Source organism: Xiphophorus maculatus, chromosome 19 (genome assembly GCF_002775205.1).
Source record: "Xiphophorus maculatus strain JP 163 A chromosome 19, X_maculatus-5.0-male, whole genome shotgun sequence".
NCBI lineage: Eukaryota > Metazoa > Chordata > Actinopteri > Cyprinodontiformes > Poeciliidae > Xiphophorus > Xiphophorus maculatus.
Genome location: NC_036461.1, coordinates 16,748,868 through 16,761,032, shown reverse-complemented (window position 1 = coordinate 16,761,032; position 12,165 = coordinate 16,748,868). Strand labels below are relative to the sequence as shown.

General features: G+C 39.7%; 1 protein-coding gene across 1 annotated transcript; it reads left to right on the top strand.

Annotated features, from left to right (window-relative positions):
* The first annotated feature begins 4,193 nt into the window (after positions 1-4,193).
* Positions 4,194-7,111, top strand: LOC102233127 (myristoylated alanine-rich C-kinase substrate-like). The gene is made up of 2 exons (XM_005798331.2): positions 4,194-4,590; positions 5,545-7,111. Exons 1-2 carry the CDS (start codon positions 4,495-4,497, stop codon positions 6,106-6,108), a joined length of 660 nt encoding a protein of 219 aa, XP_005798388.1. The 5' UTR covers positions 4,194-4,494; the 3' UTR covers positions 6,109-7,111.
* Positions 7,112-12,165: the final 5,054 nt, after the last annotated feature.

The following is a 12,165-nucleotide window of genomic DNA, read 5'->3' as shown; positions in this document are numbered from 1 at the left end:
ATTTTCTTTTTCAAAACTTGCCTTGTGGAGATGTAACAAAGAAGGAAGAGTTTAAGTCAGCCTGGTTGTGAAACATGGAGAGGGCAGTATCATGTTGTGTGATTGCCACAGGAGGAACTGGTGGAGTTCACAAAAGAAATCAAGAAGTCAAGATGTTAAAGTTTGGGCAGAAACTGCTTTCCCAGTGGTTTTCCACCTACACATATGACCAGATCAGTTGGAAAGTGGCTCACTGCAAATCCCTCCCCCCCATTTCTTTGTTCTTGTAGTCCTCTATTAGAGTCTGACTCAACTAATAACCACCCATAACCTACTGTCCATTCCTAAATGGACTTAAATCTCTATTTAAGCATTTTTGACATTTCTCCTATAGTAAGTTGTTGTGCAAGTATGGCATATTCACATAGTGTAGCAAGAGTTATAATTCAGATTGTAAAGTAACAATCTTGCACTGTGTGCCACGTTCAAGGACTGTAGTCAAAGTCAGCTCTGCCTCTACCCATTTTGAACATCAGTCTCTCTTAAATGAAAAAGACAAGAGGTATCCCATAACAGTAAGGTATATGAATGTGGATCAGGAGATGGCAATAAGAAAATTGCACACCTAAACTTGTCTATATCTGCAGTCCTCTACTGCAACAATCAAGGCTGGCTGATGTGTGAAGTTTATCTAGTCACCACACTCAAATACCAGGATCCAAAGGAAGGCAAACAAATCTAAAGCTCACAGGTAAAAAAAAAACTGCAGCAAAAAAGTGGAGTCTTAGGATCACTAAATAATAATGTTTCTGCGTATGAAGTAGAAGACAAGAGAACGAGCAATTTAATGTCTTAAGTTTGTTTTTCTTAGTAAGGCAGATTTTGGCTATTGTCAAAATCTCACCAAATTAAAAGTTAGACCAATAATCCCTTTTCAAAACAGCAATTATAAACAAGACAAATGTCCAGTCATACTCACGTTGAGCTTTTGAGCAACAAACACCCCAGGTGTGTTTGGTGTGAAACAAAGAACAAAATGTGTGGAAAAGCACCTCATGCCCACGATTGAAACAAACAATGAAATTCATTTGAGGATTTAGGACACCGTCAGTGTAGGACAAGAGTTTGTTTTATTCAAAGTGTCCAGATGTACATTTTGAAGGTCCTTGGTGAAATGTTTGTGAAAGATCAGATTTGATGTTTTTATGAGAACTACTTACAAAAGGGGGAGGAAAAATAGGAACAAAAAACCCCTCCTAAAAACAAATTACAGAGAGATGCATCAACCTTCAGGTTTTTGGAAATCAGCTTGATGGGTTTAAAATATTGCTGATTATTCTGACTCAAATTATAATGTTTGCTAAATTGGGTGTTTTGTTCAGATACAACAAAAGATCACCTTTTGTGTCTAGAGGTCATTTTATCCTCTTAAAAGGCACATAATGTAATCAATTTCAGAATTAAGTGGCTTAGATACTTGGTATTCAAAACACAGACAGTGACCTTAACATTTACCTCATAATTTGATTTGAAGTATTTTATTTTTGAGCTTTGTTGCTCTTTCTGCTTGACTTTTTGTCGTCAAAATGCCCCATTTTTATTTTAAGGTCTGTGGCTCTTTAAAAAAAAACCTGATTGGTTTGAAATAATTCAAATGTGAACATTCCTATGTTTTGTATTGAGTTTGAAGCATTACATTTAAGAACTCTTAGTTCAGTGAACTAAATGTTTAATCTTTTTGTTGTTTGAAAACAGTCCGTGCCCCCACTGCCTTTGTCTCTAGGTTTACATATTCTTTGCTGCTCCTTATCATAATTACAGCTTTGCATGTCATCAGAATATGGCAACAATGAACGTGGCCTAGTTAGCGGGAGTAGAGAGGTGGGGGTGAAAGAAGTCACCCTTAATCCTCGGTCTGCAGTGTGTGTTTGCTGTGCAGTCTCGACTTCACTCTCACGCCCGCTCCTCCGCAACCAGAGGTCACAGTCGCTAGAGCACCTTGTCAGCCAGCGCTCAGCTTCTTCCTCGCAGCCATTTTGGACCGGTAACCATGGAGATGTGGGTCAGGCAGTGATGGCAGAGAGAGAGAGAGGGAAAGAGAGGGAAGATTTGTTGCTGCTGGTGGAGCTGGAGCGCTGCAGGCTGGCGGAGCAGACAGCAGAGCCATAAAGTCTCATTATATCTGGGTCACTGGGATGCTCCAGCTGCAACAAGCAGACAAGACACTATTATGCAAGAGGAGCGACGAGGGATGTTATGGGTGCAGGGGCTTATAGTTACAGGGGAGGTCTGTTTACTCAGAGGGGCATATGTCAGGAGGGGGCCTTGATAACATAGCAGCAGACAGGCAGCAGCCATCTAAACACAACGATGTTGTTTTCACACATAACAATTCAGATTCAGAAACAATGAAACTTCCATTCTAAATAAAATGGGAGCTCTGGAATGGATAATTAAGCTCTGCAGCGTTTTCTACATTAGATTAACATTTACTATTAGTCCACCAAAGTGAATGGATGGAAGTGGACAAGATTACATTTAAAGACGGAGGTTTATTTCTGAAAACGGAACAGAGACCTGACCCCAAGAAATGTCTGCTTTTGTTTTCGCTTGATTAAAAAAATTGTATGTAAATGGATTTCACGCAATTCACAGTGATCAACGGAAAAGCCTTTATGACAATATTCAGATGATTCATCCAATTTCGGACCAGTTTGTTTGTATGTCTCCACTGATTTTTTTATTTTTTTTAACCTTTAGCCACTTATCATTTTTAATGATCTCTGAGACCTTCCAGAAAGCTTCGCTGTCCCCTTTAAGATTCTCCATCAAACTCAGTAACATGACTTCCAGGCAGGAAAAAACATTTTGCTTAGGTAGAACTAATTTATATAGTTTTCTATAGGACTGAGATCACATTTTTTGATGGCTACTCCAAGACATTGACTTTGATGTCCGTAAGCCATGTTGTAGCAAATGGTCACTTTCCACATTTTCCATTTGAAAGATCTGCTTGTGGCCAGGCTTTTACTTCCTGGTTGATGTCCTGAGATGCAGCTTCAATATTTCAAAAATAATTCTCCTTCCTCATGATGCCATCTATTTTATTTTGTAGAGAGCACCAAAGGATTAAAGCTCCCCCATAATAAGATGACTCTAGACTCATAATTTCCAGTTGGGATGTTTTTTCAGGCTTGCAGGCTTCCTCTTTCCCCCTCCAAATATAACAGTGGTCATTATGACCAAACACTTAAATTCTAGTTTGATCAGACCACATGGTGACTTATTTTAAGAACTATCATCCATTTGCAAACTGTAACCACGCCTGTTCTGTTGTTATTTTTGTTGTTGACGTCATATGTTACCTCTTCTTCTCAGAGCGGTCTTACGGCCCGCAATGTCTGAAAAGGAAGAAATATAATTTGTTGCCTTAAAATACATAGCAAGTTTCGCACTTATTCATTTAAAATGTTCACAAAAGTCATGACATCGTCACCTTAGCTTCTCCAAATTGTTCGCCAAACTTCTGAATATGAAGCAGGCAAATAAAGCAGCTATCTCGTGAAATTTGTTGGCGTTTCAAAAGTATGAATAATATTTTTAAAAAAGGAGATGTTTAGTCTGATTTATTGTCAGACGGTGAGGAAAAAAACTGTTTGTGTATGTAAAAAGATACATCGATTGTATTTGTTTGTCTGATGGCTATCCAATATTTTTAAAAAAATATTGATTTAAAAAAAAAAGATAAAAAAAACCATCCTCAACACGATCAGCTAAAATAAAATGTAAAAAAAAGAGAATTTGTTGCTTCCCTGCAGAGGGGAAAAAAAGAATATCAGTTTAAAAAAAAACCCAGCTGCGTAATACAGCTAAAATTTTTAAATATATAAATATATTTTTGCAGTGTTCCCTAAAATATCACTACATGACTTTGCTACGTTTCCAAATCAACCTTCACACCAAATGCCCAGAGTAAAGAGCCCAGTGGAAAATGACCCTGTCTCCCTGCTCTAACGTGGATCCACAAAGTTGTAGGCCATGTTGTTGTGTCTCTCCCATTGTCCGCGTCCCCCTCCCCGCTGCACGTCCCTCTGCTCCACGCCCTCCGACCCCCCTCCCGCTTTACATTCCAGCCTCGTGATTGGCGGAGACGCCGGGGCTTTTGTCGTCACAGCCTCAGCGCCCATTCATCAGCGGACTTGGGCGTTGTACTCCGCATCTCATTTGCGGCAGGGCCAATTTCTCCCCATCTACAAACTCTGCTCGAGGAAAAAAAAAAGGAAAAAAAAAAAAAAAACCGGATTTCTTTTGCGCCTTCGTTACATTTTCTCCCCCAAGTGCTCATTACTCTCATTGCGGTCTAAATTTTTTTTTGGGGGGGGATTTCAGGCTTATTTCTCGGTTTGTTTCGCGCAAAGAAGGCAAAGCGGCGTGCCTTAAATTTTGTTTCGGGAGGAAGCTTGCGGTCTTTGTTCATTCATTTGATCGGTTGGGTTCCTTTGTTGGAACAAAAGCATGGGAGCGCAAATCTCCAAAACCGCTGGAAAAGACGAAGCCGCGGTGGAAAAGCCGGCAGAAGGAGCAGCTGTTGCGTCGAAGGCGAACGGACAGGTAAATAAGCCTTCTTGAATTATTAAATTCTTAATTGCCCACACGGAATTTCGCCCCAATTTAGCAATGTGTTGCGTCAATGGCGTGCTCCATGTTCCCCTGCAGCGCATCCCCACGCTCACCGGCGTTCAGGGAAAGTGGTCACATGCGCTTATATTCTCCATGCTGCTGTTTGGTTATTTTACAAAACCGTTCCAGACCCGGAATTTAATCAGTATCCTTTTTAATTGGTTCTAAAAGTCATCGTCTGGTGCATCTTTGAATGCATTTTGATTTTTTTTTTCATTTAATGTGCAGAAGACAGGTTTATTAGAGTTTGTGGTTTTGCATAGTTTGAGTGGATGATATAAAGTCTGGCTTTTCTGTTTTTGTGGGACTTGTGTGCAGCAGGGGTTTGTGGTCGCCCCTCACCCTGGCATGGCCATTTTAAAAAACGGTACCACGCCTTTGTTGCCAGGTTCAAGAAAAGAAACGTTTTTTTTTTTTTTTTCGCATAAATGAACCTCTTAGACTTAATAAATTCGAATAGCACAAGGGTTGAAATGTATGAAGCGCTCAAAGATTTGGTTAATGCATATCGACTTAGCTGGTTTATGGTATTTATTTTTTTAAATCAAAAATTCCTATGTTGTTTCTACAGACTGAACGCCCTCTGGTGGAGTCCCGACTTTATTGCAGTTTAAAAACCCGAGCCTACTGCTGAAAGCCAGACATGTGTCGTCATTCTCCTAGTAACAGATGTCTATGCAATTTTCTTTTTCTTTTGGTGGGCTGTGTGGGTAGTTCCTTTTTAATATTTTTAGTTTTGGAATTTGGTTAAATCCAAAGGTATTCAAAAATTTTTACAAAAAGGTTTTCCGGTGTCGTCTTCAATAACATCACAATACAACAACAATACAGTCTAACACACTCTTAAATAACGCAATGATTTGGACCTTTTTGACTTCTTTCTAGGAGAACGGGCACGCCAAGACCAACGGAGATGCCTCTCCTGCTGCAGAGGATGCCAACAAAGCCGACGTGCAGGCCAATGGAAGCACTCCCACTGAAGAGGTGCCAAAAGAAGAAGGTGAGAAAGTAGAGGACGCCGAGGCCCAAGGAGACAAGGAGGCATCCACCACAAACGGGGAGACCTCTGCCAAGCCAGAGGAAGGTACCCCGTCCACCAGCGAGGACGGCAAGCAGAAGAAAAAACGGTTCTCCTTCAAGAAGCCCTCCTTCAAGCTCAGTGGCTTTTCCTTCAAAAAGACCAAGAAGGAGTCCGAAGAGGCAACCGAGGAGGGGGCGGCCGCTGCGGCAGAACCGGCCGAAGGTGAGAAATCCACCGAGGCCCCCGCAGAGGAGACCAAGCCGGCTGAGGGGAGCGGAGGGGAAATCAAGGAGACTGCAGCCGACGAGGTGAAGGTGGAGGAGCCGAAGGCAGAGCAAGCAGCCGAAGGAGAAGAGAAGCCGGCCAAAGTTTCTCCAACTGAGCCAGAGATGGCAGCCAGTCCGGAGGCCGCCGCTGCCGCCGAGTAACCCCCTCTGAACGACGCACCGGAATGAAGGAGACGATGTAGCCTGTCTGAAGGAACATGAGGACTTGTCTAAAACCAGGGAATTTGTTTTTTGTTTTGTTAATTTTCTCTTTTGTTTTTTTTTTTTTATATATGTTTACTACTCTGCAACCATCTCATCCATAATGACTGCAAAGTCCCGAGCAGTGATGGACAGGAGGTGCAGCAGAGAGTGATGCTCATCACTGCTTCTTGGTGCTTGCATTTGTAACATGGGTGAGTGTGAAAGTGCAAAATGTGAGTGGATTTTTTTTTTTTTTCATTTAAGGTAGTACCATCACAAACATTACTGAATCTTTTTATTTCCATATATTTAATCAAAGTATTTGGTGCTGGGCAATTGGATGTAGCAGCTCAAGCTGTCTCTGCAAGATCTGACACATTGTGATATTTAAAGGGGAGGTCCTTAAGCGAGTCTTAAGTTGTCATTGCAGTGTACAGTTGTTTACAACTCTCTAAGCTCAACGCTCCTGTGAACACAAACCATTCCTGAAATAGATTTAGCCGTCAAAACGATGATTGGTGCTCACCACTTTCCATTAGATTCCACTGTTTCAAAATTCTGTAGTGATGCACGTTGTATAGACTTTGATATTACTGGTTTTATGGCTGAGATGTACCTAATGACTGAAGTTTTTAACTGATTACCCATTGTAAATGAAGTTTTTTTTTTCCTTTTTCTTTTTTTTCCCACCATTTGTAAGATTGAATAAAATTGGGAGATGTTTTAAGCAGACTTTTGCATTAAGCTGTGATGACTACAACACCACTCTGAATCCACAAGTCAAAAGCACACAAAGTCAGGAGTTTAGACGCTGTCCTCTACCGGCTTCTCTTTCTGTATATAACGAGGCTCACATTTTTTCAGTATGGAATGTAACATTGCCTGCAAAAACTGGTAACAAGGTGTTGAGTTTGTTTCCTGTGAATTCTGAAGAATAAAACGATGAAGTGTGATGAATTGGCACTGTGAGCTTTTCTTTTTCACATAATGCACTACAGAGAAAGTGTGGGGGGGCAACATGAATGGGCATTTACTTTACTCAACAGCTCTCTCTTGTGGACGTTTTAAGACTTGAAGGGAGATTTTATTTTGAACTTTTAAACTGAGCTTCTATGGAGAGCTATTTCAGCCAAAATTAAATAAATAAATAGGGACAATAAATGAGTAAAAAAAAAGAGAAATTGGCATCTTTCCATTTATATTAATTAAATCTGGGAACATTTATTTATTCCCAGATTTATTTCGCCTGGCCTTTTTCATTTTCCATTTTCACTTATCCTTTTTTAATTTTCCCTTTTCATTTATCCTTTTCCATTTTTTAATTTCCGTTCATCCTTTTCCAATTTTTAATTTTCATTTATCCGTTTTTCATTTTTCCATTTTCATTTATCCCTTTTTCATTTATCTTTTTCATTTATCCGTTGTTCTTGTGTCCTTTTCCAATTATCCATTTTCATTTATCCTTTTTAAATTTTACATTTTCATTTATTCTTTTTCATTTATCCGTTGTTCTTGTGTCCTTTTCCAATTATCCATTTTCATTTATTCTTTTTAAATTTTACATTTTCATTAATTCTTTTTCATTTATTTTTTTTCAATTTTCCTTTTTTCATTTATCCATTTTTTCCCCAAAACTGGGAAAAAGGTAAATAGTTATATGCTAATGAGGAGGAGCAGCGTCATCCCAATTGGTTGGTTAGCATCACCAACTATGAACTTTGCTTCAAGAAAGATGGCGACCTATCACCGGCTTATCAGTGAGCTGAAGCTCAGCAACTTCATTAGAAAATAGTGCTATGACTCACGACTTTATTTTTCGTGTGTCAGATAGAACGTGTTTCAGTTAGCGGCTCTCATGGACTCAGAGCTCCACTGTTGGGGTTTTCATAGTTTGAACAAAGCGCCCGCTGAAGTTGGCTTACGATTGAAGCTTCAGGACGCTTCCGTAGCTACCAGCTGTGATCCAACCATAAGGTGCAGACTTTTCTGCACATCATAAGGGGACTGCAATATTCAGAGGCAGCGCTATGGAGCATCGAAGAATGAATTGTTTTTGTTGAGCAGAGAGAATGAGAGTGGCAAGCCTTGGAGATCTGCATTGGAGGCCATCTTTCCATTACCAGACATCCACCATTCTCGCTTTCAGCACAGTGGGCTTTCTCCCCTTAACTTGGTTTGTCTCCGGTTGATTTTTGACCAGGCCAAACAGCAAACAGAAAGAGAAGTTGAGAACAATGACTACCATTTTCTGCGCTGTTTTAGAATTGTAGTCTGACTATAGTTTTCACAATGGTGGCGAAGGAAGTGAACGAAGCCGCTCAGTCCACGTTGGCCACACTTCCAACGCTTCCACGGCCAAAAAAAAAAAAATTGAATTAATATTAACAACCTCCTCGTTCTGACCGGTACTTCTCTCTTCACAGAGGAGGATAGTTGCTTACAGCGCAGGCAATTTCCGGTAAGCTTCTTATCGTCAAACTGGTGCATACATCACAGGCAAACATTAGTGTTTAGATAAAATTTAAAACCTCAACACAGGTCATGCCTCCAGAAGCAATTGTTTCTGGGAGTCCAGATCCTCTGGATGAAGCAAAGTGTAGTATAACGGGCAGGTTTTTACCAGGCTAGGTCTAAGCTAATTTTGAGCCCTAATATTTCCCTTAATCTGTGTGGGAATAGAAACAGGAAGAAGGAATTCAACGTCTTGTAACTACCTCGATTCACCAGCTTTTGGCTCCAGAACCACCAGGGATTGCTGTTGTCGCTTTCAGGGAAACGACTTTGGACATCTGAATCCCTGTGGTGTCATAGTTGGCTTTGGTCCCAACAGGGGTTTTGCCTGTAAGGTTTTAGGTCACACCTAAAAACAGGCTTTCACAGTTGTGTGACACTGAAAGAACGTCACTAAGCGACCTTTAGCACACACATAAAAAAAATAAAAACAAATAAAAATAGTCAAGAACATTAAACACAATTAGATTCCATCCTATTTCACTCCATTTTTTATTTATAAAGGACATTAAAAAACACCCAAAGCATATATTTACAAAAAAGTGCCATATTAGGGACAGATAAAACCAAGATAATTATAATAAAATAAAAACATTAAAAGCAGAGTAAGATGTACTTTAAAAAACAAACTACAGAATTACAAAACAGAAAACAACTAACCACCTTACGTGTCAAAAGCCAGAAGGGTGTGGCTGTGGTGTAGGGGCAAAGGGGCAAACCATATACAGAGGTCTTTGCCACATGTCTTCCCCCTCTCTCATAACCAACTTTCCTTTCTGACCACTGTTCAATAAAGGTTAATAGACCTGATGAAAACCTTAAAAAATCAATAAACACTGAAAACAAGTGTTTTGAAGAGAGACCTAGAAAACAACAGAAAAGAAGCTTGCCTAATCAAATTGTTTCACAATCTTTTAGAGGCACAACAGAAAAGGCCTGATCTCTGACCTTCAGCCTAGTTTTTGGTACAAAAACAGTCACAGTTATACAGTGCACTCATGATTCATCAATGTTAAATCTTTTTTAAAAATATTCTAACAAGGCAGGATGTAAAGAACTTTCTTCCAAATAACCAAAGATAAGATGAGCGTTTTAATCGACTGCCTGAGAGTTAAGAAGCTCAGGCTGCTTGTTTCATTTTATCACTGTGCTCAGGCAAAACTAAATGCTTTAAGTGAAAAACACATTAAAGGATAATTTAAATTAATAATTTAAGTTGGGGAAAAAGTGTTAGCTGTTGAATCTGAGGCGGTTTTAAACACTACAATACAAATGTAAATCTTTTAGAAATCCTCTCGTGTGGTGTAAGGAATCTACCGGCTAATAACAAATTGTTATGCTTGATTGCAGTTTAAATTATTTTTAATGGCTTCTGTTTAATGGCCATATGGCTTCTGTTTAATGACCTTCAAAACTAGGGTTTAGTGTGTATGGAAGGCATTTGAAGTTGGCTAGAAACTATATTCACAGCAAGCAACTGCTCTGTATTGACACATTGGTATTCTTCTTACCAAACCTCAAACCCTGTAAAAACACCCGACTTATTTTAAAAGTTTGGAAGACTGCCACAAACTTCTCCAGGGTGGTTTTCACAGCACACAACTGCGTCCATGTACACTGCAAACCATCTATTTGCTTTGCACCCAGTTTTACTCTGTGCGTTGCAGCTTTGGCCACCACAAGAAGGGCGTGCTTTACACATAATATTTCTATTTCGGCTTCCTGGTTTTCTTGTCCAGCTCGGTTAAGTTGGTGAGGTATTTGTTGCTCGGTTTAGTCCCCTGGTGTGCCTCACTGCTGAAATATCTCATCACGCCCATACATCATCCTCCGTCCTGGAAGCTGCTACTTCTCTTCTTTTGTTCTAAAAAAAAGACATGAATATTTTTTCAGATGTCAGGTGAAGGCACAGATCCTTTTGGTCAATTGATAGATAGTGGTGCATCTATGTTTCTGTCTGTCCATCTTTATCCTCCAACCCAATGGTGTCTTTGAGTGACACAGCCGGTGGATGGCAACCCTCAGCAGTCTCTTTAAAGCAGCTTCCACTCCGCTCTCTCTGCCCTGGGCCTCTCACCTAACCACTGTCTCGCCTTCTCACCAAAGAAAGATCAAACAGCTGCTGCCTTACCAAACAACCTTCCCTGCTCCCTTATTCCACACCCAGACTATTTTTAGGGCACACTCACTGTGACTTCCATGGTAAAGCTGCTTTTTAAAACTTTAAGCAGCAGAGTCGAAAACCTTGAGATAAGGTTTAAAGCAAGTCTGTACCTTGTTAGGATTCAGATTTCATTTTCGCTTATTGTGTCATTCACTTCTAAAATGTCAACAAAAAAAGAGCTTTTATTGCACACTGCTGTCTTAAAATTATTCTACCTGTTCATGAAACATATTTAACATATGTAACCCTTTGTAAATTGACATTTTTTATGATTATAGCCTGATACAAATGTGAAGCAAAGCCAAACACAAGTCGCAGCTTCCGCTAACAAATATTAACAAATATTAACTGTTAATATTAACAATATTAACAGGGCCTTTCTCCCTGTGGAAAAAGGCCTGTAATATTTATCCATTTGTGGCCTACAAGCACCTATTTTAAAATCTTCCTAAAGCTTTCAGGACTTTCTCTGAAACAATGTGGACTTTGAGATGCTCTTGGGATCGTTGTTCTCTTTGAAGGTCCAACAAATCCCAAGCTTCAGCTTTCTTACAGGCAGCAGGACATTTTCTCCCAGGATTTCCTGATGCTTAATTAAGTGAATCCATGTTGCCCTCCACTCACTGTAGGCCTCTAGAGGTAGAGTTAGGAAGCAAAACAACCCTTAGGCATCACTAAGCCACTGCTGTGCTTTACTGTAGGTATGGTATTCTTTTCCACAATCCTGAAAAGTCCCAGTTTAATTTATTCTCTCACAGAACAAAATCACCAAACAACTTTGGCTTATTAGTACGTTCTAGCTGTGAGCAAACTAGATCTAGCTTTTTTCAGTCCTTTGGTTCCATAGTTGTGTATGTCTTGGCATGAATAAAAATACAAATAACATTAGTTTTTCTTGTTTTAATATGTGTTTTTGGTGCATGAATTTTGCCAAATACATAACTTGGTGAGCATTTTCTAAAAAATGTCAAATGCAGTTAGTAGTTTGAGGAAGCCAATCAAACAGAGTTTATGCTCTCCTAATTCTTACATGCTTAAGTGATATCACAATAAATATAAGCAAAGGCTACATTTGTTAACAGTTAAGTTGTTGGGCACAGTTATATGTGCATTGATCATGTTTCTTAAAAACAGGTTTGATGAGATATGCACATGCCTTTCACTGCAGTGCTAATCATTAAATCACTTAAAGGAATGCAGAGGAACTCCACTACATACAGGGTGAGGCTGCATATTTATGCTGCACACTTGTGATCTTTGATCCTTCACACAGCACTAAATCAAGAACCGTCATGCATTAGTAACAGAAATAACCACGAAGGCAAGGGATAACTTGGGAA

Bases quoted from the DNA above. Each gene is read 5' to 3' on its own strand.
- LOC102233127 (XM_005798331.2), top strand. From the start codon at position 4,495: ATGGGAGCGCAAATCTCCAAAACCGCTGGAAAAGACGAAGCCGCGGTG. The intron at 4,591-5,544 runs GTAAATAAGCCT...ACTTCTTTCTAG, and splicing joins CGTCGAAGGCGAACGGACAG to GAGAACGGGCACGCCAAGAC.